This window comes from Hemicordylus capensis, chromosome 10, assembly GCF_027244095.1.
Source record: "Hemicordylus capensis ecotype Gifberg chromosome 10, rHemCap1.1.pri, whole genome shotgun sequence".
Taxonomy (NCBI): Eukaryota; Metazoa; Chordata; class Lepidosauria; order Squamata; family Cordylidae; genus Hemicordylus; species Hemicordylus capensis.
In genome coordinates this window covers 3,328,233-3,355,412 of record NC_069666.1, presented here as the reverse complement: position 1 = coordinate 3,355,412, position 27,180 = coordinate 3,328,233, and the positions used below count along the sequence as shown (strand labels likewise).

The window sequence follows — 27,180 nt, the reverse complement described above, 5'->3', positions numbered from 1 at the left end:
GTTACCAATGTGTTTTGAACATTTCAGACACTATCTATAATATTGAAGGGTTCTGTAAGAAATATGGCATTATTGTAGGAGACGTTCTCTTGCCAGTGGCCATATAGAATATCAATGTTAAAATGTGCTTGTGGCTACAGTCACTGAAAAAGTAGTACCATGCCTGATTCCGTTACCCTTGGAACTGTCCCTTCAGTTACTCCTAACAAAGGTATCATCACCCTGCTTTGGCTTCCGGATTTATTTGGGGACATGTACCAGGGAAACCAGAAACAGTGTGTGTGGAAATGAGGAGGGTGTCCATGGAAAATAGACTCCAGTAAAGAGCCCAGTTGGGAGCAGGAAGCCGCAGGAGGAGGAACGGGCAGAGGAAGAAGACCGTCAGAAATAGACCGAGAGGCAGTGAGAAAGAGACAGCGCCAGACTGTGCCGAAAGCTGCTGCTGTCATCTGGGATGTTATTAAGGATATTCACGTCGAAAGGCGTGTGTGTGTGTGTGTGTGTGTGTATTCCCATCTGAGGCGCTTCAATACCCTTTCTGTCCCATTCTCTTTGGAAGAAGGGTCTTAATTAGGCCTGGTGATATTCATCAAGCTGCCAGCTCCTGCAGCATTCTGGTCCCAGAGACATCTGGCCGGCCGGCTTCCCTCCTGTTCCCAAGCTGCAGCAAATGGGGTTTATTAAACGCTGCTGCTGCTCCCCAGCCCCCAATGGCTGGAGATATCGAAATTTCAGTTGGTTGCTAAGCTAGGATGGCTCCCGCCCATAAGTGGTTTCCCCTCCTTGACCCCCCACAAAGCAGACAGGGATGTCTCTAGGGGGTGGCAAGGAATAGTGGGTGCGATCAACCCCCCCCCAATATTTCCCACTCCCCCTTTTATTTATTTATCTGTTTATTTTATTGTTAAATTTTTATACTGCCTTTCATTAAAATAATCTCGAGGCGTTTTGCAAAACATTTAAGACAACATAAAACCATAAAAACTGCACACTAAGAACTACAATGGAATACAAAAATACAACTCTAACCGTTTAAAAAAACATGTACAATATAACCATAAGATACAAAGCGGCAGCAAACAAAACCCTCATTGAAAAGCCTGGGTAAAAAGCCAAGATTTGACTTGCTTTCTAAAAGCTGTGATGGAGACTGGGAATTGTTTAATAAACAAGCTCATGTAGCACATTAACGTGAACCATGTATTAAAAAAAAAGTAAAGGCATGTAGCGATGAAAAACATGAGTACAGAACAACTAGTTTGTGTCATGAGAATTTACAATCAGGCTTACTACCGAGGTCCCAAAAATAAATATACAAGGAATATCACAACTTGTAGATCAGTCCTGCATAAGTTGACCTTCCAAGCATCTAAATATCCAATATGAATGGAAGAGGAATCCAGTTGTCCTTGAATAAGGTAAGAATATGAATTTCGTATCTTATGGGGAGTGGACATCAACTGCAAGTTGCATATAGGGAATGCCATTCCTTACCTATTGTAGCCAAACAGGATTTGACCTATACTGGGCCTTCTTCAGTGGCATTATTATAAAGAAATCAGCGGCCATCTGATGGTCAGGTCCGGATTACACCATGAAGTTTTCCCCACCTGGCTTTTAGCCGGCATCTCCTCCAGAATGGAGCAGGTGCGTTCACGTATTCGGCAGGTTTATGCCAAAGTCCCTGTGAGCTAAGAGGAAGCACTTCACACACGATTCGGGTTTTTCACTGTTCATTAGAGTGCACTCTGATTTATATCCAGGGTAAAAAAAAAAATCCACTTTTTGCATCGGGTTTTTTGGATAGCATTGAGTTCGTAGAAAAGCCTCGCAGAAAACTCACAGTAAAGCATGTTGTGTGGAGAATTCCCGTTGAAACTTAATTCATCACCAAGTGTCAGACATGTATCGGTGCTAAGAAAATTTGCTGCCTCAAATAAGGTTAGTAAACAAAGGTATTAGAAGTCTGGCCAGCTAAGGAAGCCTCAGACAAAGGGTCTAGGTGTAAAAGGAATATGGGTACCCAGCAGTCGACAGGAGACACCCCCCCCATAAGGGGACTCCAGATTATTATATATACATACATTATGGCCCCTTCATTTGTTTGTTTTTGGACAAGTGGAATTTCTACAGGACTGATGATCCAAATCACGAGTTTAAAAAAAATTAGGAGTATTCAGGCCTCTCAGGAGAAACTTCAAAACCAAGTAAAAGACTTGAAAGTCAAATGCGGGACAAACTGGCTGCTCAGCACCTTCACTAGCCAGCACCGCCCCATTGTATCCCCAACTACAACAGGGACTAACAGGAGAAGATGGAAAACCCAGCGAAGAACTTGTAGGAGCTTCTCTGGGAATGTTTTGTCTGTGCTGTTCTCGTAGAGTTGCTGAGAGAGAAGCTTTTGAAACTGTGATCAAGATACTGTACGGAACCTAAGGCCATCGGGGCCTGAGTTCTGCAGTAATCATGCTAATCAGTGCATAGCTATGTTGTGACCTGGGCTGGCAAAGTTTGGGTAACACTGAGACATCGGAGATGATTGTCAGCAGGGATCAATAAGGCTATTTTGCATCTCTTGGTGTTCCTTACGCTCGGCCCACCCTCAATCTCTTGGAGCTGTAAAAACTGCTGTACTTTCGCGACACAGAGAAACTCAGAGATCCCAACTAGGTGCAGAGAACAAGAAGAGGCTGTGAAACTGTAGAGGGATACTTTTTGCCGTGATACGACTGGTGGAGTTCTGTGTAAAAGCTTTTTTCCCAAGGCGGGTGGGCAGGAGCAGTTTTTCACCGAGACAGCATGAGCGAAATGCCTCGGAGGGAAGGAGAGAGACAGAGATTTCTGGAAAGATCCACAGCATGGAATCTCTGTTGGTGTTCTCTGAGGAAGGGCAAAGTTCAGATTTTTAGCTGACATCTCGTCCTGTGTTTTCCTGGACTCTCCACCACCAAGCCTAGCCGGAAGCCTGATCATATGAAACACTCATCTCCACTCCCTTCCCTAAGCCAAATAATTGGCAGATGCTATTCAGTTACCTAAGGCACTGGCTGTTTTCAAGTGCCAAGTCCAGCAAACTTCTCAGGATGAAGTCACACAAGGAAATGCCTTGGCTGACGCAGCAGCAAAGGCAGTGGCCCTGTCTACACCTCCGGCTGGATTTTTTGTTTTCTGCTACTAGGCAACACCCTGCTGCTTCCCTACAAGATCTGGCCGCTCTCCAAGGTGCGGCCCCAGATTTTTTTAAAAGGCCAGCTGGGTGATTGCTGGGTGCAAACTGCACCTGGGCTATCTTGGCTCTTGCCAAACGGCCGTTTGCTGGCGCCTGCAACAACTTTGTTGCCCTATTTGGCCCACATGTACCATGGAGTGGCACATGTGAGCATAGGCGGGGTGGGTGTGTGGGGGGAAGAGATGATAGCAGCAGTAAGAACTGAATGGTTCGCACCACAGTTTTCAGTCCACACTCAAGCGCACTGCCAGCAGTGTGTAATTTCCTTGCCGCACAATATTGGGAAGTCACACAAAACTGCAAAAGCTGGACACCACTTCTGCTCAATGCACCCTTCTCTCCTTCACTGTTTCCAAAGCCTTGCCATATCACAGCGAGCCACTAGTGCTGCGACACGACACACCCACAACCCACTGGCACCACCTGTGGTGCTGAACATCTGGTGCCCCTGGCCAGCAGCACTTGGGCAACCATGGGCCCACACACAAACACTAGGCAGAGGAGTGGGTGGGTTGCACCATGCGTGGGACTGTGAAAATGTGTAAATGTGTAGATAGGTATGTGGAGGTTTGTGTAGATAGGTGTGGAAACAGCTGTATAGGGGGGGATGTGTGTGTGCATTCGTATGTATTTGTACAATGTATATAGCTTCCTATTTCTTTCCCCTCAGTTTTAGCTAACTAGCACACGCGCGCGCACACACACACACACACACGCAAACACGCATGCACCGCCAGTGATGAGTCAGTGGTTTGGTGCCACCATGTAACTGAGCCTATGTGGGTTCTGAGCAAAGACATGGTGGCCCCTGCCAGTCAGATTTAGTTCTATTTCAGTATGCACAACAAGAAGAGAACAAGACATCTTAAGGTGCATTCTTTTAAATATTTATTAAATGTCTAAAATGTGGGTTTTTAAAATTGCTTTGCTACAAATGTCTCCTTTTTTCTAAATGGTTGCTTCAATATTTATGTTTAAATGCATCCTTCTTTAAAGTTTGTGCGTGACGTGTTGGTTTTTTACTGCTTTGTATCTTCCTCTGTGTGGGGTAACTAGGTTTGTGTGGCTGCAGGCTAGTTGTTGTCTTCAGTGTAGTTTCATTTCCCACTGGTTTTCTTGGTTTGCAGTTCTTGTTGTCATGTCAGTCTCCACTTTGTGTTTGGATTCTTGGTTGCTATATAAGTTCTTCAAAGGGATGTATTGAGAGCGCTATGAGAGCCCCCAAACTAAAAAAATTCCTTTAAAAAACTCATACACCCCACCAGCTTGGGCTTTGAGGGGGAAGTTGTTGCCCATTGTGCCTTACCCCTAAACCCACTTTGGAGTGCCTGGGCACCCCGCAAGGGGAAAAATGGGGCCACCTCAAATCCCCATTATTACCTATGGTAGAAATAATAAAACTTGAAAAATCTTTTTAAAATCGACGAAGGGCCCAATTTCTTGGGGGGTTGGGTGGTAGTTGGCACCCATGGGTGCCTACTACTCAGCCCAGTTGTGTGCCCCTAGGTGTTCTCCATAGGGAATAATGGGCCAGTTTGAATCCCTATTAATCCCTATTTAGAACCTTTTTAGAACCAGTTCAAGTGAGGTTCGAATTCAAACCAAACCACTGGGGGGTTCTAACAAACCTGAACCTGGGTGCCTGGTTCAAATTTGGTTTGAGTTAGAACCAAACCACTCAAATCGGTTTTGTCCACACCCCTAGCCAGAGGTTCTGTTTCCTTGGACCATACTCTTGTGCTTTAGTAAATAATGGGAATTTCAGTATTGGGTACTTTTTCTGTAAGGGCTGGGTTGTGATGTCACCTTGATCTTAGCAGTCCCAATCATGCCAAAATTCCCAAGAAGACCATTTTTTGACAGCCAGTTCATGAAGTCATTCATTGAAGAAAGTCTCTAATCATTATAAAAAGGGGAATTTGGTTGCTGGAACTTCTTTTTCACCAATGCATCTTTCTGACTTCTCAAAGACACAATCCATCATGTTCCAGCTGTGCAAGCTCAAGGTGACCATAAATACTGCACATCAAGGGCCAATTTAGACATTCACGCTGAATCAAGTGCTAAAGCTTTTCCTGGACTATGGTCTTGTGGTAGCAAACATGTATTGTCCCCTTTGCTAAGCAGGGTTTAGCCTGGCCTGCATCTGAATGGGAGACTATATGTGAGCACTGCAAGATATTCCCCTCAGGGGATGGGGCTGCTCTGGGAAGAACACCTTCCTGCTTGCATGCAGAAGGTTCCAAGTCCCCTCCCTGGCAGCATCTCCAAGATCGGCCTGGAAGAGACTTCAGCCTGCAGCCTTGAAGAAGCCACGGCCAGCTTGGGTTGTAGATACATTATTGTATATTTGAATAAGAAAAAATGTCTGGTGGGCAGGAGACGGACTCCATGCAGGTAGCAAATTAGCACATCAGAAGGAAACGTTTGGCCTCGCTTCCCTGACGTGCAACTTTTCTATGTACAGGGAAGTTTTCTGTTGGAGAACATCCAAACAGGCAGAGCGCCCACCCCCCGCCCGCCACTGAGATGGTATAGTCTAGGAAAAGCTGTTGGGTCAATGTCCAAAGAAGACACAGATGTCTCTGGTGAGTTCAAAACTAACCGGTTTATTAAGAAAGCAGCTAAACCACAAGAAACCAGTCAATTGGACCATTCATGAAATTTGGCTAGCTTTGATATCTGTTCACTTGATGAGTCCGTGAACCAGCTCCCAATGGGGAACCTCCCCATCTTCGAAACGTTGAAACTCTCTTTGCGTCTACACATCCTACACTGCCCAGTTCTCTTGCATGTCCCCACCCCCCAAACACTTCTTAACAAAGGAAGAAACCAACAACGAAACCACAGCATCTTCCGAAGTCCAGTTCGGTTTTGTTTTCATATTATCCGCATGGGCTTCGTGAGCCTCAACGTCTTCTCTTACCACAAAAAGAGCCGAAAATCCCGACTAGCTTGTCTTGAATCTCCGGCTTGCCCCATGCGATGCGTTGGAGAAACCAGCAGCAACGGTTCCTAGCAGAAACGGGCCCCATTGCTGAGGCCCGCTCGGCTCCACTTCGGAGGCATAATTCAGTGAACATCTCTCGAACCGACTCCTCCAGAGAATCCATTGCACTGGCTTTCCGTCACCCCCTGTCCCTCTCCGTCTCTTTTTTAGACAGACTTGAGAATCCACCCCCACCCCTAAGCCCCCCTCGTTACCACGAAGCCCAGAACACAACATAAGCCGGGGCGCCGGCTTCCTGGCCAAAGGGATCCTATCTACCAATTCTAGACCACTCACAACACTTGGCCTAACACGTACGCATCACGCTAAGGTACCCATACAAACCACAGCTACTTTCCAAGCTTTGGGGCAGGGAGGACAGCTGTCTGAAGCGCCAACTTCCTCCTGTACCCAGCCAGCCCCTGTCCTGGGCTGCGTCTCCCTCCAATTATCTTTCTCAGGGGCTCTTCCCATCGCCAACACCGCCAGCAGCAACGCCACGCAAACACAGAGCGCCAGTGGGACCACAGATGCGTGGCAGTGTGTTCCCCTCCCGCATGGACCATCAAAGAAAGCCACTTTCTCCAGCCACTGCTCATCCTCGCTTCCCCCTCCCCTGTCCTCCCGTGGCCGTAGCCTCTCGAAAAGCGAGCCCCTCCAGAAGCCCGGCCTACGTGGCGCCGTCACACCCTCCCACCGTGAGTTTCAAGGCCCCCTGTTGGTGCAGGGTCTTCAGAGCTTTGAACTCCAAGGGCATGGTGTGGGGGCTGGCTTGCGAGGTGTAGCCGTACTTCAGGCTGTCGTAGTAGTGGTACTTGACGAGGTTCTGGTCTTGGTCCCGCGGGAACGGCCAGAAGCCGTAGAGATAAATCCTGTTGCAGAACCGAGTCGCCAAGGTGTACATGAGGAGGCCGGTGGTGGGGCGCTTGATGTACACTTTGTTAGTCAGCCAATACCTGGAAGGGGAGAGAAAATAATACGAGAACTCATCAGAGGAGGGCTGGAGTTCATTGCCCTGCAAAGGTGACCTTCCATGAGGCAAGGTGAAGCAGTTGCTTCAGGCGGCTGAGGGTGCGGGGTCTACTATGGGGCACGGAAGCAGCAGTGTCCTCAGGGCTTAGAGAACATCCTAGAAAAGAGGTCTGTTGACAGCAGTGAGCCATGATAGCTGGCCGGAGCCTCCATGTTCCAAGGCAGTCTACTGCTGAATACCAGTTGCTGAGGGCAACAGCAGAAGAGGACTATTTTCCTTCATAGCATCTGTCTGGGATTGCGTAGGAGGCAGCCTTCTACCGAGTCAGACCCTTGATCCATCTAGTTCATTATTGCCTACACTGACTGGCAGCGGCTCTCCAAGACAGTAGCTGCTCCCCGCCCTACTTGGAGCTGCTGCCAGAGAGTGAACCTGGGACCTTCTGCAAACTGCCCAGAGATTTCGATATGGGGCAGCATAAAAACATGCTAAATAAAATGTGAATAATATTTTTTTTTAAATGCTCTTCCACTGAGCCATGGCCCCATCCCCTGAGGGGAATATCTTACAGCGTCCACACGCAATCTCCCATCCAAATGCAAATGAAGGCAGGCCTTGCTTAGCAAGGGGGAGAAGCCATGTTTGCTACCAGAAGACCAGCTCTCCTCCTACAGGCAGACAGCCAAGAAGTCATTTCCATGGCAGCCGGTCAGCTTGCCCCACAGCTTGACCCACACTTCCTTACAATGCCCGACAGGGAGGAGGGGAAAGGGAGGTTGGAGGGCATCACAATCCAATTGTGTGCCGCAGCCACACAGGGAGGAGGAAACGTCTCAGCCGGGCCCCTGCCTGAGGAACAAAGCACCATCTCTCTTTCTCCACGCTTGGGTCAACTCTGACAATGTCCGTCTTGCGGCTGAGCGTGGCGTTCTCCTGCTTGGCAAAACAGCTGGGGACCGGAACAAAAACGAATTAATGTTCCCGGCCCCAACGAGGCTGCGTCTAGGGCACGTGGGAAGCCCCATGAATGGTGTGCCTTGACTGCGGGAGGCGCCAGGTTTTAATTAGGAGGCCAACCCACCTCCAGTACGGCTGTGATGATTCCCCACCACCAAATCGGCGGCACTCGTCAGGGCTGCTATTCAGGGTGCAGTTTGGGTAGAAGCAGCCAGTCAGAAAAGCGCTAAGAGCCACCGGGCCGCCATGCCATCCTTCTAGTCAGCAGAGCCTTTCTGCTCGCACAGGTTTTCTCTCCCTCCCCGGGAACGCAGCATTTGTGCAAATACACAGCCAGGGGCTTAAGCCAAGGGCTTGCTGGAGATCTCTGCGGGATAAAGGGACCAGGCAGAAGCTCCCTTAAGCTCAAACGACAGAAGAATTGTTTGTTGAAACCATGTTGATCAGGGACAGCCCTTCCATTAGGGAAACTTAGGCAGCAGACTAGGGCACCAGGTGATTCTGGGGCACTGTTTGCTCCCTTGACCACTCCAGAGTTGAGCAGATTGTTCGCCAGTCTCTGAGAAGCAGGGTGTCTCTCCAGCCTCAGGCTCAAGACCGGGACCTTCTCCAGTCATGAACAAAGCAAACAAAGCAAAGGCGAGGGGAGGGGAACACTCACTCTTAGCTCTCAAAGGGGCATCCTCTCCCCTTTGCTTAAAACCCACAACAGTCTTGTCTCCAGTTTCCCATTAATACAGATATAACCTCTATTTAGCCTCTATCTTCTAAGTCATCATCTTACATAGAAGATGATGTAAGTCATCATCTTGAATAGAAGTTGCCTTCTATTTGGGCCAGTACGGTACTAGATCACGGGTACCGATTTCCAGGGCTGTGGGCCTTACAACTGGATTCTGCTCTCACTCAGTCTGGCGTAGAGTTGCCACCGTTGGCTTAACAGGGCAAGCTCTTCTTCCAACCGCTGTGGAGCCAGCTGTGGTTCAACAGGTGAAGCCTCTCCCAGCCCTGCACCTTCACCGGGACCCTGTTAAGCTCCTTTGACTTGAGCTAGAGGGCGGCATGGCATCTTGGTGGCAAAGGAGATGCATTCCATCGTCAATGAACCACCAGCTTTAATCCTTCTTGCCCCCTGTGGGAGAAGAGCGACACACACACACACAGAGCCATATGGCTGGTCAGTCTGAGGCCATTTTGGCTGAAAGTTTGAGCCTCTCCGTGGCATGGAGCTGTAATTGAATTAGCTCTGTTCGGCACCAGCTGTTACAGGCCTTCCTAGTCCCTACTCATCCTGTCTCGTTCATTACAGCATGACATGCCCTAGAAGAGATAAGCTCTCTGCTCTCTTCCTTTGGACACATGAACTGGTTGCCTGCCAAATGCACACTCACCCCGAGCCCTATAGAGCTTATTGGGCGATATACGCCGAGGATCTGTCAACTGCAGCGGCTTCTTGTTGATCCCCAGATTAGACATCTCTTGTGTTGCCAACTTGTTTCCCCCTGGTGCAGTCCCTGTGTTTCTCACCACTGCCGGAATTCGGCAGCAAAATGGCTGCATTTCTTTCTGTGAGGTAGAGCTTAAAGGCACAGGATCGGGAGAAGAAGAAAAAGTTGGCAAACCTGGCCTGTCCCTATTCTGAGGTGGACTGTGACCTCTGGGCATAGCCAAGGCTCCAGAAGGTTCCTGAGCAGCAGATTTGGAGATATAATCCTGCACAGGCTGGGACTATGGCAGGAAGGGTCAGAAAAGTAAACCGGATTCCTCTTGTCCCCCATCTCACTCACATTGAGAAAATGGCTCTCTTACCAATCCAGCTTGCAGCATATCCAGCTGATGGCTTCTGGCACAAAGTGACAATTGCAATCACAGGATTAGGAAGTGGCTGATTTAAAAGGCTTATTACATTTTGACTGATGAAAGCCACTTAATTAGAACTGCGGGGTGGGTGGGTGGGTGGGAAACCAAGGGTTGCGTAATCCCCCTTTCTTTCCCCTCCAATTTGCATGCATTGTAAGGCTGCTCTCCTCATATCTTCTCTTCTCCCAGGGAAGATTCCCACTATTAAATGCAAGATGCAAAACACACGGGCATGTATTTTTTGCTTTTTCTGATAGCAGCATTGAAAAAAAGACCCAAAACCTCCTAGGATAGCAGAGGATGCTGTGAGATGTCTGTGGCCGGCAATCTGACATCTGCACCTTGTTGGGTTTTTACACCTTTTTGTCAGCTTTGTGTGCTATTGTGGAACATAGGAAGCTGCCATATAGCAAGTCAGACCCTTGGTCCATCGAGCTCATTACTGTCTGCACAGACTGGCAGCAGCTTCTCCAAGGTTGCAAGCAGGAGTCTCTCCCAGCCCTACCTGTAGATGCTGCCGGGTGAACCCGGGGCCTTCAGCAAGCAAGCAGATGTTCTTCCTCTGAGCTATTCCTTAAGAGGAATAACTTACAGCAGGCAGCATTCCCCAAAGAGTCACCCATCCAAATGTAAACTAAAGCACCCCCTGCTTAGCCAAGGGACCATTCATGTTCACTGCCACAAAACTGGCACTCCACCTCCCAAGTCTGGCCCAAAGGCAAACTACGGACATTTCCAGATCTGAAAACCCAAAGATTCCCTATTTGAAAACTGGGCCGCTTTCGAGTCGGATGGCAGACGGAAACAGAGTCGCTCACCCTCGGACGGCGTGCAGCAGGCGCAGAGAGGGATAGGCGGTGCGGACGTTGATGTGATGCTGGAGAATGAGCTTGTTGACCCATTCCACACGCTCCTTGCCGCCTTTGGCCATGAATGCCGGGATCCAGAGGATGCTGCCGTTGAGGCTGTGCAGGCGCTGGAGGAGTTTCTCCCGCCAGGTGTCATTCACCAGGTCCTCGAAGGCGCGTTGGATGACCGAAGGGTTCATCGTGACCAGGTCTGTCTTGGTCCCCACGTCCCGGGTGTACTCTTGGATGGGGGCGAGATTGCATCTGGAAGGAGAAACGCCGGGTAGCTCTGTGAGCCTTACGCCTTTGGAAAGTATACCGAGAACAATGAGGTTCAGGAAGGGACACCTCAAAGGATCAGGGGAGAGGTCATTTCCACAGAGGTCAGTGCATAAGAACATAACATAAGAAGAGCCCTGCTGGATCAGGCCCAAGACCTACCTGGCCCAGCATCCTGTTTCTCACGGTGGCCCACCAGCTGCATCTAAGAAGCCCACGAGCAGGAGATAGAGGCATCTCCCCTTCCTGCTGTTGCTCCCCTGCCACTGGTATTTAGAGGCATCTTGCCTCTGAGGCTGGCCTACAGCCACCAGATGACTAGCCACTGATAGACCAGTTCTCCATGAGTTTTTGTCCAAGCCCCTTTTAAATCCACCCAAGCGGGTGGCCATCGCCGCATCCTGTGGCAGAGAATTTCACAATTAATGATGTATTTGTGTGAAGAAGTTCTTGCTTTTGTCATTCCTAAATTCCCTGGCCATCTGTTTCATGGGCTGACCCCTGGCGCTAGTGTTGTGAGAGAGGGAAGAAAACCTCTCTCTCCACTCTCTCTACACCATGCATGGTTTTATAAAGGTCTATCATGGCTCCCCTTAGTCCCCTGGGTGATACACACAGGGTCTTTTCTGCTTAGGAACTATGACAGTAGGAGAGAATATATGAAGATTATTTATGCTGAAGGACATAGAAGCATAGGAAGCTGCCTTCTGCGGAGTCAGACAATTGGTCCGTCTAGCTCAGTATTGTCTGCACAGACTGGCAGCGGCTTCACCAAGATTTCAGGAAGGAGTCTCTCTCTCAGTCGTATCTTGGAGATGCTGCCAGGGAGGGAACCTGGAACCTAGATGCTCTTCCCAGAGCGGCTCCATCCCCTTGGGGGAATATCTTACAATGATAAGAATACACAGGGCTGCAGAAATCCACTAGTCTACTAGCCTGTGACAAGTGAAAAATGATGCCTGACGAGTGAAAAAGGTCCTGATGAGCAATGTACCAACATAACTTGATGAGTAAAATATTTTGTCTGGCTGATAAACTGAGCTAACATTTCTTCACCCCTGACAATATGAATACGATAAATATTTATATACTGCTTTTCAACAAAAGTTCCCAAAGCAGTTACATAACAATTAGTTAATTAATTAATTAATTTTTAAAAAATGTCTCCCTGTCCCCCCAAAGGCTCATAATCTAAAAAAATAAATAAATAAGAAAGACACCAGCAACAGCCACTGGAGGAATCCTGTTCCATTAACATTAACTTATCCCATTAATTTCAATGGGTGTACCAAATTTCTCAACGCTAATGTTCTACTACTACTACTACTACGACAAATATTTATATACCACTTTTTAACAGAAGTTCCCAAAGTGGTTTACATAGAGAAATAAAAATAAATAAATAAATATGTCTCCCTGTCCTCAAAGGGCTCACAACCTAAAAAGAAACACAAGATCGACACCAGCAACAGCCACTGGAGGGATGCTGTGCTGGGGATGGAGAGGGCCAGTTGCTCTCCCCCTGCTCAATAAAGAGAATCAGCACTTTAAAAGGGAGCCTCTTTGCTCAGTTAGTACTCACACATGTAGTCTCCCATTCAAATGCAAACCAGATAAGACCCTGCTTAGCAAAGGGAACCATTCAGGCTAGCTACCACAAGACCAGCTCCCCTCCCTGGAGGTCATGTTGGCGTTCCACGACGAAAGTTTCAAAGCCTGATTCAAAAAGTTTCAAAAAGCCTGACGCTTTTTGAAAAAGGCATCCGGAGTTCCATCATGAAACTGCTGTAACTTGGGGAGTGGCGTTCTAACCCTTTCCATTTGCACCATGGCCCTGACTGAGAACTTGGTGTTCAGCGCCCTGTTGTGTGAGTATGAGTTAAGCAAGGCCTGCTTCCACGTGATGCTGTGTCTGCCTCCTTCTCCTTTGCGGTTCTCCACTGAGAACAGCAGTGGCTTCTCTCCAAGGTCTTCTGGGGACATCCTTCCAAACTCCAGTGCCCTTTGCCAATTCTGTAATGTCTCTCTGGACGTTCGCCAAACACCTTTTCTTTCTGCGCTTGGTCATCCAGCTCCAATATTTCACCCTTGTGACAATCAGGTTGTCTGTGTGATTAGGCGGCACGGACAATGGAAACACTGAGAGAAGTGAAGGAGCACCCAGGTTTCTCCCACTAATTAACTAATTATTCCTAGTGAATGGGACAAGACAGTTGGAAATTGGGGGCAATGTAGGGGCTGGATGAGCCTCTAGGGCTCAGTTGCCTACCCCTAATTTAGGGACGTGACGTGTCTACACCTACAAAGATTAGAAACATTCGGACAATGGTTTTCCCCATAACACTCTATGGATGTGAAAGCTGGACTTTGAAGAAGCAAGATAGAAAAAGGATTGACGTTTTTGAACTTTGGTGCTGGAGAAGACTTTTGAGGATACCATGGACAGCCAGGAAAACAAACCAATGGATCATAGAACCAATCATAGAACCAATCAATGGATCATAGAAGCAATCAATCCAGAATTTCCACTCGAGGCACAAATGACCAGGCTCAAACTCTCCTACTTCGGATACATGATGTGAAGACCACCCAGCTCCCTTGAGAAGTCCATAAAGCTGGGAAAAGTGGAAGGAAAGAGAAGAGGATGACCAGCAGCAAGGTGGATGGACTCGATTACAACAGCAATGAATGAGCCACAGAGAGACCTTTAAGGCCAAGCTGAAGACAGATCATGCTGGGGAGAATCTATCTATGTGGCTGCTAAGACACCGACTTGACGGCACATAATCAATCAATCAATCCATTTAGGCATCTGGGATTTGAAGGAGTGCAATATATCACCATAACAGGAATCAAAGTATTCCATGACTGAATGCACAAAGAGAAGTAATTCTGGGGAATGCCATCAGAAAATTAAAATGTAGGGAAACATAGTACAGGTCCTCCTGTGTTAAGTTGACTTTGCTTCTGCTTTTCAGTTTCCTGTGTATACATTTTAAAACAAAGTTTGCAGAAGCAAATATTTATTTATTTATTATATTTATATTATATATATACTCTGTTCTTATACCACCTCATTTGTTAGTTCTGGGCAACTTACAATACATAAAACAAAAACATAACCATACATTAAAACCAGCAGTCAAAAACTAAAAACAATAAAAAGCAGTTTTAAACAGTTTAAGAATTTGGGGAGGCCTGACTAAAAAACTAAGTCTAAAACTAAAAAACTAAGGCCTCTCTTAAAGCCAGTGATGTTGTTAAGCCTTGGATTTCTGTTAATTAAAATAAATATGGTAATTTTTTAAAAAAAATCTTAATTTTGGTTAATACTGTCGAGCCTCGGAGAAGGCCTGATCCCCAGGCACTACCAGACGAACCAGTGGTAGCCAGAGACGGCTCTCTCTAGGTAATCTTAATGTGCAGTGGGAATCGGGCAGAAAAAGGTACCTTTTGAGGTAACATGTGCTTAAGCCATTCAGGGTTTTAAAGGAGATAATCATCACTTTATATTTTGCCTGGAAACACATCAGCAGCCAGGACAACTGTTTAAATACAACATGATATTGAACAAAGGTGTCATGAAAGGCATCGGCAAAAGCTGCGATTGTTTTAATGACAGAAAAAACTTCCACGCAAGTTGTGCAACCAAAGCAGGCAGCCGTTACCTGATCACAAAGCTGTGCGCATCGATCTCTTCTCCGCAGCCGCTGTTCAGCAGGATGCCCGAGTTACCTACGATGGCGCAGGTCGGGAAGTGTTTCCCCTTGAGCGGCGAAGTCCTGGGCAAGAGGGCGTAGAGGTTGTGGGAAACGTTCATGGTGCTGTCTCTGTCGAAGACGTAGTGGATAATGTCGCCGGGCTTGAGGGTTCCTTTGAGCACCGAGATGTCCTTCTCAGCATCCAGAAACTTCAAGATCTGCTTTCTAAGGCAAAGGGGAGAAAGCTCTAGTGATGTAGCTCCATGGTTCAAACGGTAAAGCAGTCAAGAGGTGCGGACATAAGGATAATTGCTCTGGGGGGATGTAACTACGGTGACCATCTATGATGGGTAGGCAGAGATGCCATGGCAGTCCCTGCGCTCTCAGCAAGGTGCTGTTTACATTTCCGACACCTTCTTTCAGATTTTATCCTTGCGTTTCAGCCTTACAACGTTGCACGTGCGTCGCAGATAAATAGCTGTATTTTCCCGTTGCAGGAGGGTTGCGCAAGCTATTTACGTTGTCAAAACGATCCTGCCAAGTGGAAGCATTTTACTGCCAAACAACGTGTCGTCTGGAAAGTGCTCAGCTCTCACTTAGATGACAACTTTAACTCAATTGTGGTTTTAAATTGTTATAAGGTTTCTATTTTTTTTGTCTTAATTTGTTTTATGATGAGGTAAACCGCACAGACATGGAAGTTTGGGGCAGTCTAAAAATTTGAGAAGACAAACAAACTCCCATCATCTCCACCCACAATGAGGCCAAGGATGATGGGAGTTGTAGCTCAGCGAACAGCTGGAGAGCAAAGGTTGCCTGCCCCTGATCTATGCTATGGTGTTAGCAATGAGTGTGGCCCCGTGGTGACGCAGGAGAAGGAGCAAGAAGCTTAACAGGAAAGCGGTCGCTGTGGTACATCTCCCAGCTGTGCAACTATTTAAAAGAGCAGGAGCCTCTTTCGGGGGCAAAAAAATTGGCGCAACCCTTTACGTAGCAGGAAGTATGGAAAAGCCTGCCAGCCAACTGGCAACTGTGATTCTTCTCCTGGCCAGCAGGAGTCGCTGAAGCTACTAGCAGAGGCACTTCTAATTATCCGTTGATTTGTCTGCAGCCCTTTCCCATATAAGCACCCTTTTATCAGACAAAAGAGAAGAGTGGAGCTGGCTGCTACAGCCATGGTGGCGAAGGGGAGGATGTCGGCATCCCTTTCTTCTCCCCTTGCACCTCTCTCAAAGCCTGCAGGGATTGGGCCTGATCCTTCCAGGCTTTGAAGAGTGGCTGCCTCCCCTCCTTGCCCCCACTTCCTTTAAAGCCTGTAGGGGGCAGGCTGCACCCTAAGACCTTGCAGTTGCTAGCATGGATTGTTTTTGTTTTGCTAAGTAGAGCCCACCTGGGTTTGCATCTGGATGGGGTGAACACCATGTGAGGATGGAAGATCTTCCCCTAAGAGGATGGGGCCGTAACTCAGTGGGAGAGCATTAGCTTTGCATGCAGGAGCTCCCAGATTCATTCCTTGGCAGCATCTCCAGGTAGGGCTGGGAGAGACTCTCCTGCCTGAAAGCTTGGAGAAACTGCTGCCAGTCAGTGTAGACAATAGCAAGCTAGATGGACCAAGGGTCTGACTCCATATAAAATTCAAATGCAGCAAGTGCTATAAACACTTGGGAAATATTTAATACAAGGTGTAAAAAGTAATGCAAACATGCAAAGGTAACAACTGTAAATACATAAAATGTGTGATAGGGACAATACAAGAATGTTAACATGGAGAATCACGCGTAGTGCTATAGATTATTCCACGTTTCACTGAAGCCCAGACTGGTGTAGACATACTTAAGAAGCATTTGATGGTCCCCATTCGTCACGAAAAAGGTTACCTTTACACGACTTTTGACATTTTGTATTGAATTATTGTATTGTATTGTATTGTATTGTATTGTATTGTATTGTATTGTATTGTATTGCTAAGTGTTTTGTTTCCTATTCTATGACTACTACGAATATTTATAAACCGCTCTTCAAAGTTCCCATGGATATAAATAAATATAAACAAAGTTTACATGGATATAAATAAATGAGATGGCTCCCTGTCCCCAAAGGGTTCACAATCTAAAAAGAAACATAAGGCAGACACCAGCAACAGCCACTGGAGGGGTGCTGTGCTGGGGGTGGAGAGGGCCAGGTGCTCTCCCCCTGCTAAATATAAGAGAATCGCCACTTGAAAAGGGGGCCTCTTTGCCCAGTTAGCCGGGGTACAGCACTTAGTGTGTCTGCATCCCATTCCTTACGTGCTCGCCCTGTTTGTTCACTCTGATTCCGGCTCCGGCAGCTTCCTCTGTTCCTCTGTACCTCTGAATTCATTTCTGAGCAATCTTTTAGGGTTCGGAAGCCGAGCTCCGCAGGGGGCCAGGCCTGTACCACTTTCTGGACTCCTCCAGGAAAATCTGGGTCCCCGTTTGCCAGCACCTGCCAGGGGGATGCAGATGCGTGTCCTCGACGGGTAATTACCTGATCTTCAAAGAGAGTGTCTCATTGTGCCTCCATTTGGACGGGGCCAGCCGATCGCGGTGCTTCATGCTCTCATTATTTCTGTCGGCAACAGCTGGAGCCGAGGAGACGTTTACTGCCACTTCAGCTCTGGAGCCGCACAGAGAGAGAGAGAGAGAGAATGCAAGCTTTGTTAGCATTGTTCTGGATGGCAGCTCAGTTGCTCTGCCTTGCCGGCCGGCATTCTATAGAAAAGAAAGGCAACTCTTATCCCGGAACGAACCGAAACGTTCACACATGCATGTTCGTGGCTTGATCTGCAACATCACTGGCATGTGTGAACGGACCCGCCAGAGACTCAACACCACAGACAGAGCAATGGCCTCGCGCACACCATGGTTTTCAATAGAGTTTGTTCACGCTGGGCTCCATTTCATTGAGTGTTGAGCCAATCAAGGAGGAGAGACAGAGACAGCTGTCACCTGTTTTTCATGCAGAAGGTCCCAGATTTAGGCCCACCCTGGAACCTTTGCCTGAAACCTTGGAGAACCGCTGCTGCCAGTCAGAGTAGACCACTCAGCAGAAGGCAGCTTCGTCAGCATCATCCCTAGCTCAGAGGTAGAGCCTCTGCTTTGGATGCCGAAAGTCCCAGGTTCGATCTCTGGAATCTCCAGGTAGGGCTGGGAGAGATCCTTGCCTGAAAAATCTAGAGAGCCGCTGCCAGTCAGGGTAGACAATGCTGAGCTAGACGGACCAAGGGTCTGACTCAGTAGAAGGCAGCTTCCTGTGTTCAAGTGATGCACTATGTATATGTGGATTGGCCGCTTGAGTTGTACTGTAGAAACACAGACAGGCCCATGCACAATTTGTATTTGCAGGATATGTGGGTGCTGACCACACATGCCCTAGAAACTGTGAGAGCAACAGCAGGAGAGAGGACAGAGCATGCCCTCTCTTGCTTGTGGGCTTCCCAGGGGCATCTGGTGGGCCACAGTGGGAAACAGGGTGCTGGGCTAGAGAGACCTGGGGCCTGATCCAACAGGACTCTTCTTATGATCTTATGCCCCTTCTGCAAACACTGCCCCTTATTTTTGCAGGAGTTCTGGTTCTAGGAGTGTCTCTAGATTAGACAGAAGCAAAACGATAGTAGTAGAAATGGCCATCGCTCAGTGGCAGAGGGCATCTGCTTTGCACGCAGAATGTCCCAGCTTCAGTCCCTGGAGGCATCTTCAGGTAGGGCTGGGAAAGACTCTTGGAAGTTTTTAGCACCCAGGTTTTAATTTGCGTCTCCTCTGGAATGGAGGCGTGCATTCACAAATCAGCCAGATTTACCCCAAAGTCCCTGCAAGCTATTAGGGAGCACTTCACACACGATTCAGGTTTTTCATTGCACGTTAAGAGTGCAGCCCACTTTATATCCGGAATTTTAAAAAATTGACTTTTTGCATTTGGGTTTTTTTGAGCAACTTTGAACTTGCAGTAAAGCCTTGCAGAAACCCTGCAGTAAAACCTGCTGTCCGAGAACACTCCAGCCTGAAACCCTGGAGAGCCGCTGCCAGTCAGTGTAGACATTGCTGAGCTAGACGGACCAAGGGTCTGACTCAGTATATGGCAGCTTCTTATGTTTAAGAGATGGGGAACTGCAGCTCTCGGCAGCTGACACTTCTGCATCTCTCCATCAGAAGCCACTGACGGTAACTGAATCATACCCACTGCAGAGATGCAGCAAACTGACTTATCCTCAGCTGAGGCTGATTGGACTGAGGCACGGACCCAGCAAACCACACAGAGTTGCAACAGGCAGCTCCCTTTGCAAATGGGTACTTTGTGCTCCTAAAGACCCTCCTCTTTCTTTATTTCTTGCAGGTATGCCATCTCACCCTACAAGCCAAGCCCGAAGCCTTTGCCCTGTAGCTCTCTTGGGACTTGTCTGGCAAAAAATTATCACCGCCGAGATGGGCAGGAGAGCAGGAGGATTAAGACAATCCCAGGCAGAAGTGGAGAGAAACAGATCTATGGGCTGAGTGGGACGAGCACCATCCCGCAGAGAGGACGAGGAAAAGAGAGACTGAAGCAGATTAACAGCCACCTTAAAGCCAAACAGCAAATGAACACCAAATCTAATTTACGAACCTATTAGATTTGCTATGTAAGCTGTTCACCGCTGATCTGATCGCGTCTCTGCCTCCAGAATTCCTACAAGACAAAGGAAATGCATTATTTATAAACTGGGCGCCTCTCTGCACAGCGTTCGCTCGACAGTCGATGCAGTCTTCTTGTAGCCGCGGACCGGAGAGGAGCTTCTACGGCACGGGAGAGAGGGGGTGTTGTGCGCTGAGAGGCAAACCCCTCCCAAGCCTTCATCAAACCTCTTCTCCTACAGGCTTCTCCACATTGCAATATTTAAAATGGATTTTTTTTTAAAAAAAGTTTTAAAATGTTTTGTATGGTATTTTGTACTAGTTTCTGTTGTAATTCGTTTGTTTTGTGTTATGTGTTTTAAATGGATGTTGTGTTGTGAGCCGCGCAGAGAACAATTTATTATGGGGCGACTAATAAATGATGATGATGATAATTATGATTATGATGATGATTTTATTATTGATGATTAACATTTCGCTGGGATCAATGCAAAGTGGATGCAGATGGAGTCTATCTAACTCTTCTTGAGTACACCCACACCAGTTGGGTTCTCAGACTTGGGTGCTCAGATGTCACTGGACTACAACTCCCATCATCCCCACTCACAAGGGCCGAAGGCACTCCCCCACAGAAAAAAGCTCCATGCAACTAGAAAATGACATTGGGAGAAGAATGACTTCCTATCTTTTTTCTTGCTGTGCTGGATTTCTATTTGCAGGGACTAGTTACGGAACATAGGAAGCTGCCTTCTACCAAGTCAGACCCTTGGTCCAGCTAGCTCAGTATTGTCTACACTGACTGGCAGCGGCTTCTCCAAGATTGCAGGCAGGAGTCTCTCTTGGCCCTATTTGGAGATGCTGCCAGGGAGGGAACTTGGAAGCTTCAGATGCTCTTCCAAGAGTGGCCCCATCCCCTAAGGGGAATATCTTCCAGTGCTCACACTTGGAGACTCCCATTCCGATGCAAACCAGGGTGGACCCTGCTTAGCAAAGGAGACCATTCATGCTGGCGACCACAAGACCAGCCCTCCTCCCTTAGGCCTGATCCAGAATTCTTATGTTCTGTGTCACAAGAGGATCTGTGCGACACAAAGACTTCTGCCTCTACGAAGTATTTGTCGCATTAACACGTCACCTTTCAAGTGTACACTGAATGGAGTCACGGGAGGACTCAGCCCTCGCCAGCCTGGTCCCAGAGCAGGACAGCTCATGTCCCAGACGCAGTTCTGAGCGGAGCTGCACAGAGCTCCTGGTGGAGCCAAATTCCCCGATTAATCTCGGGCTTCTTGCTCTGCAGCTCTTTCCCTGTGAACATGGGCGTCCAGAACACCGTTCTGTGAGGGGAAACAATCTCGCTGGAGCTCTCGGGTGTTTGCATTGAAAGGAAAGGTCAAGCGACTCCATTTACAGGTTGGGAGCCCAGCTGACGTCCAGCTCCAAGCACGGGGGCGGGGGGGGGGGGGGATTCCTGCTCCACAGCAGCGAATGTGCAGAGCGAGGTGAATATGCAAGCCGATCCATTTATGTGGAGAAGATATGCCATTCACAAATGGTCCATGAGCAGGCCGTGATTTTGCTGAGATTTACTCACTGCTGAAGTGACTCACTGAACGGTCTTTCGCTCTGCAGCTCAAGGATTTTCAGATACTAATTTATTAAGCCCCACCGCCGAGCATGAGGAGGCATGCGTCTCCATTCTACCCTCCCACCCGTGCGAAGGGGGATGCTTTTTTGCTCACACCGCATGGACTGAAAAACATGCTCAGGTCTGCCCAAGTCTGAGCAAAGAACTTGAGTTTGAAACTCAGCAGATCAGGGGTGTCCGAATCGGAGGCCCACCAGCTGTTGCTGGCCTACAACTCCCATCAACCCCAGCTGCAATGTACTGCAGCTGGGGATGATGGGAGTTGTAGTCCAGTAACAGCTGTCGAGACTCCGAGCGGCCACATCTAAAACGTCTAGTCCTGCTGCTGTGCAGGTCTAGGAAGAACCTGTCCACAAGTACAGCATTTGTCTACCGTGGACAGCAAGGGCACAGAGCTTCTGAACGTGTCCAGACAGGGCATTCCTGTACGTGTGTACAGCATCAGTATTGTCTTCACAGACTGGCAGCGGCTTCTCCAAGGTTGCAGGCAGGAGTCTCTCCCAGCCCTGTCTTGGAGATGCTGCTGCCAGGGAGGGAACTTGGAACTGAGATGCTCTTCCCAGAGTGGCTCCATCCCCTGAGGGGAATATCTTACCGTGCTGACACATGTAGTCTCCCATTCAAATGCAAACCAGGGCAGACCCTGCTTAGCTAAGGGGACAAGTCATATTTGCAACCAGCTCTCCTCTAAACCAGTCTGCTTCTCATGAGCTACCTCAGATTGTTTTGCAGATTCCCTCAAATTATAAAAATAGCTTCACTTGACTTGGTTGTTAAGATCTCATTTCATTTCTAAACCTGCCCCCAAATGCACCTAAAATTCAGACTAATTACTGTAAGATAAGATTGCAAGCAGCCTCCCCTGTCCCCTGAATCTTAAGATCTGCTTCTTCAGATCTCCCAAATCTCAAGATCTGCTTCTCTGCCGTTGGGTCCATTGACGTATTATTCAATCCCTAACGTGGAATTTCCTCCAAAGGTTCTCAGCGATAAATCAAGATACCTGCCGCCTCCCTATTTTCACTGTTTTTCAAAACGTGTCCAGTTCTGCTCTGTTCGCTTAGCCATCCACTCAGCAAGCTCAGGTTACTGCTTTATGATGGCACATATTGTGTGCTTATACCCTGTTTGCTGTTTCTCTCCCCATGCCTCACACACTGAGCACGCAAAGCAAAATGTAAATAATAGTATGCTGTAAACAATTTAAACCATTATGGCTTAATTGTTAAATGCCTTGGGCGCTTTGGCTGAAATGCTAGCAGGAAAGTAAATCAATAAATAAGATTCTTTCCCCCACTCGCTGATCTTTATGCGGAAGGGGCAGCTAACCCAAACAAGAGTTTCCAGTGTCCTAGATCAAGGCTAAGTAGAAAGTAAAGTGTGCCGTCAATTCGATTCCAACTCCTGGTGCCCACAGAGCCCTGTGGTTGTCCTTGGAAGAATACAGGAAGGGTTGACCATTGCCTCCTCCCATGCAGTATGAGATGGTGCTTTTCAGCATCTTACCAGCCAGGATTCGAACCAGCAACCTCCGGCTTGCTAGTCAAGTCATTTCCCTGCTGTGCCATTAAGTGGCAAAGATAGAAGGTAGATCAGGGTTTACTGGGAGATCTCGGGAAGAGTTGCAGGAGATCAGTAACTTTAACAGCAGCAAGTAACATTGTAAGTTTAAAATATTTCCCACAAACAAGGGCATCCCCCCCCCGCCCCACACACAAGGCAAACTGAGACATTCATCTCAGGAGCAGCTTTGGGGAAGTTTTGCGGGGTGGCGGAAAACACTCCCTTGTTGCCCTGCTCCCCTGCCTCATGGCTCAGACAGCGGCAGTAAAAAAAACCTGTGGGTTGGAAGACCTGCTAAGAGCCTTGTAGCACCTTAAATATTAGCACACTTCTGATTGCTTATGCCGGGAGTAGCCAACCTGAGGTCTCCAGGCTCCAGCGTTTGCTGGACTACAACTCCCATCATACACTGCAGCCGGGGATGATGGGAGTTGTAGTCCAGCAACGCCTGGAGAGCCTCCGATTGGCCGTTCCTGGTGTGTGCTTTTTGCAGACTGCAGTCCACTTAATCAGGAAAGAGAAATACAGGAGAAGCAGGGAGAGGAAGAAAACGTGAGGAGGGAAACATGAAAAGTGTTTGGGGTCAGAAAGACCCCGTCCCCCTGCTGGGAAAGAGGCAGGGAGAGAAACAAGTCCTAGAAATAAAGAGAGGCTGTCATGCTGGAGCTGCCAGACCAGAGCCGAGCGACAGCCCTTTCTGCATCGCATCCCTGCGATGCTTCGTTCTGGTTAATTCACAGGAAGGTTATTATCCCGGCGATAACCTCTGCCACTGCACATCATAACTCATTTTGTAGCATGTGATAATAGAGGGAGGGAGATGATGGATTCGTTTTAAAGGGGAGGGACAGCATGGCCAGCTGTGTGCCAGCCTTCAGCTGGGCAGCGTTCCTAAGCACCCACTGGAGTGAGAAAGAGCCAGAGGCGAGCCACGCAGTGCTTTCCCTTGGAGGGGAAAATGAGGAAGTCTGGATGGGAAAGGAAGGTGAGAGCTTGTTTCTCCCTAGAGGGCCGAAGACAGAACATCTCAAGCTTGGGTGGGTCTCCAAGAGTGTTCCCTCCAAGGCATGCACACAAGTTTTCAGATGTCCGCTCAGTTCATTTTAGATCCCGCTCAGGTTGAATCAGGAAGGCCCCACTCTGAATGCTCATGGTGCACACACACTGCCTTGATACTGCCGCCCAGAACAAAACCCATTCCCAGATGGGGGGCGGGACAACACTGGTCCCTAGATGTTGTTGCGTGTAGGGAGAAGATTCCAAGTTCCCTCCCTAACATCTCCAAGATAGGGCAGAGAGAGAGCGAGAGAGAGAGAGTCCTGCTTGCAACCTTGGAGAAGCCGCTGCCAGTCTGTGCAGACAATGCTGAGCTGGATGGACCAAGGGTCTGACTCAGTAGAAGGCAGCTTCCTGTGTTCCAAAGGGCCATAGGAATGCATGGGATTTCCAAATGCCCACTGGCCATTTGAACATGCAATGCATTCCATGGCCCTTTGGAAGGAACTTTTCAGCGGGCAATCCTGTCATTCATTTTAGTTCATTCCCTAGAGCATCTGCTTGCATGCTGGAGATTTCAGGTTCCCTCCCTGGCAGCATTTCCAGATAGGGCTGAGAGAGATTCCGGCCTGCAACCTTGGAAAAGCCACTGCCAGTCTGGGTAGACAATACTGAACTAGAGAGACCAATGGTCTGACTCAGTATATTGAGGTTCCTAAATCTCCACCCCAGTTTTAAAGCATGTAAGAGGGAGAATGGCTGTGCACTGCTTAGCAAGCAAAAGGTCCTGGGCTCAATTCTTGGCATCTTCAGGTGAAAGGATCCAGGAGCAGGGGACAGGAAAGGTCTCGTCCTGCCTGAGATCCTGCAGAGCTGCTGCCAGTCAGAGCTTGCAATACTGGATGGGTGGGCCAAAGGTCAGACTCAGCATGAAACAGCTTCTTCATATATTGCAAGAAGGAAGCAGACAGACACCACAGCAAGGAGCGTCTTTCACAATAATGTTGTCTTCCCGGTTTTTGGCTGCACAGACGAGCATGCCTGTTGTCGCCCATTCGCTCCTCCAGACTCGGCTTCCAATAGCTGGCTCTGTTTCTATGCCCGGTTTGGACTTCCTGCTGACTTTACCAGCGGGCCGGCACCTGCTCTGCACATCTGCAAGTCTGCAGGGGTGGCCCTTCCAGGAGGCAGGGGAGGCAGTGGCCTCGGGCGGCATACGACTGGGGCGCCAGCAGGGTGGCAAGATGCTTCCCCCGGCTACTGCCACCAGAGCTGCTCTTCGGGACCAACTGGACCCCCCCCCCCGCGCTCCACAAGGAATGCCTTTCCTCGCGCAGCTTGCAAAAGCTCACAAGAGGCACGAGGAAGGAGGAGGAGGAGGATGCTACTGGGGGCAGTCTCCCCGCCTTCCATGCAACTTCCGAAGCTTGCAAAGGACGGTTCTGGAGGGGGGCTTCCCCCCAGCCCCAGAGGCATGGGGGGATGGCACCATCCCTTGCCTCAGGCACCCCAACAGCGAGGGCCGCTTCTGCGTCTCTGCGTGGCCCACGGCTGCTGCCCTGACTTCGGTTCCGCCCCCCAGCGCCACACCAGGGACTTGGTTGGGAGGCTGCTGTGGACGGGAATCCTCCCCAGATTTTTTTTTTTGGGGGGGGGGTTCCAAACTGCACCCAGAAAACATGAGCTGGGTCTGTGGACTGGAAGTGGAAGCCACACCCGGCAGCCCCTTCTTAGCTCTCAAGCGGCAGGGAAGGGAAGGCCCTCTGCGCTTGCTCAGGAGCACCCTCATCATCCCTGCTTCTTCTGCAGCCCTGAAAACAAAGCCCAAGGCTGAGCTTTGGCTGAGCTCAAATCTCAGCCAGTCTTGATGATCTTGAGGCATCTTGCAGGAGGGGGTGGGGGGTAGGAAAGGGGGGGGCTGATGCCGGGGTTGCCTAAAAACTTCCTCTTTTCCAAAACAAAGGACGGCAACTGAGCGGAGTCCTGGGGTGCTCAGTGCCGGTGGATCGTGCCCCCTTCCCAGTGTCCCCGCCCCCCCCGTTCTTCCAGCGGTGCGCTGGGCGCTCGGGACTTCTAGCGTGACCCCCACGACCCCCCCTCCCGCCGCCCCCATATCTACCTGCAGAGCTTCTGGGAAAGTGCTCACCTCTCCGCCCGCCCCCCCCCAACCCCGGGTAGCTCCACGCCCCCTTCCTGACTCCCCCGCCCCCACCCCTGAGCTCCAGACCATCCACTGAGGTCCTGACACCCCCACCCCGATCCTCCCCCCACCTCGCAGGGCGGGGGAGGGGAGGCTAGAGAGCAGCCCCCCCCCTCCGCGGGCTCCCCCCACCCGCCGCCCCTCCAGCAGCAGCCGAGGCGGGCGAGCCGGCTGCGCCGGAGACAAAGAAACTCCGGGTCCCCTCCCACCCCGCCCGCCCCCAGCTCCCCCCTTCCCCACCCCCTCTCCGCTTCTTCACTCCCCCCACAGCATCTTCTGTACTGCCCCCTCAGCCCCTCTCCAAGAAGAAACTAGGCAAGGAGCTCAGCCTGCCCCCTTGATCAGCCTGCCCCCAGCCCCTTGGGTCCCCCCCCTTCTTTCCGCCATTCACTCCTTGCACCCCGGCTCGGGGTCCTCCCCACCCATTCTTGGGAAGCCCCCCCCAACTTGCAACCCCCGCGTGCCCCCCAAATCAGGAGCCGCCGCCCCCCAAGACTCCAAGGACTCTTTCCCCCCCTCCCCGTCAGAGCGCCCCTACCTTCCAGCCCGCCACCAGCTTGTGCCCCCAGCTGCCCCCCACGCCCCCTGGCCCGCCCCGCGTCTCACCCGATCTCCAGCTGGATCTCCGAGATGTCGGCGAAGATGAGGATGCCCACGAGCAGGGTCAGCAGCGCCAGCGTCCAGCTCCGACAGGGCAGCGGCGGCATGGTGCTGCTGCCGGGGCGGAGGGACCCCGGGCCCGGGCGGCAGCGGCGGCAGGAGGAGCCCGCGGCGGGGGGGGGGGAGGAGGAGGACGGGGGGGTGGAGGGAGGCAGGGCTGCCTGCCTGCAGCCTCCTCCCCGCTTCCCACGCCTGCCTGGCCCGGGGAAGAAAGGGTGCCGCGCTCCGGGGGAGTTTGGGGACCTGCGGGGGGGGGAGGGAAGCAAAGAGGGGGACCCCTCCCCTCCCCTCCCCACTCACGCACCGCGGCTCCCTAAGCTACGGGGTCCCGGCCGCTTGCTGTGCCGGCTGCTGCGGCTGCCGCGCACCCCCCCCCCACCCCCGGCCAAGCCCCCCCTTTGCCGAGGGACAACCCCACCCTCGGACACAGGACAGGCTCCCCTCCTCTCCGTGGCTTCCTGTCACTGAGAGGCGAGAGAGGGAGGGAGGGGGAGAAATAGGGATGCTGCCCCCCCTCCTCCCTCCCTCCCTCCCTCTCTCTCCTCCCTCTCCAGCCCTCCCTTCGCAGCTGCCGCCAGCTCAAAGTTTCTCTCTCTGGACTCAACCCGCAGCCCGCCTGCTGCTGCCGCCCCAGAGTTGGGCAGGAATCCGC

The 27,180-nt window shown here is 50.0% G+C and overlaps 1 protein-coding gene across 1 annotated transcript; it reads right to left on the bottom strand.

Annotated features, from left to right (window-relative positions):
- Positions 1-5,818: 5,818 nt before the first annotated feature.
- Positions 5,819-26,837, bottom strand: ST8SIA2 (ST8 alpha-N-acetyl-neuraminide alpha-2,8-sialyltransferase 2). The gene is made up of 6 exons (XM_053271653.1): positions 26,475-26,837; positions 19,457-19,519; positions 17,345-17,473; positions 14,804-15,061; positions 10,827-11,120; positions 5,819-7,174 (listed from the first exon to the last, which is right to left on the bottom strand). The coding sequence occupies exons 1-6, from the start codon at positions 26,573-26,575 to the stop codon at positions 6,889-6,891; spliced, it is 1,131 nt and encodes a 376-aa protein (XP_053127628.1). The 5' UTR covers positions 26,576-26,837; the 3' UTR covers positions 5,819-6,888.
- Between the last annotated feature and the right edge of the window lie 343 nt (positions 26,838-27,180).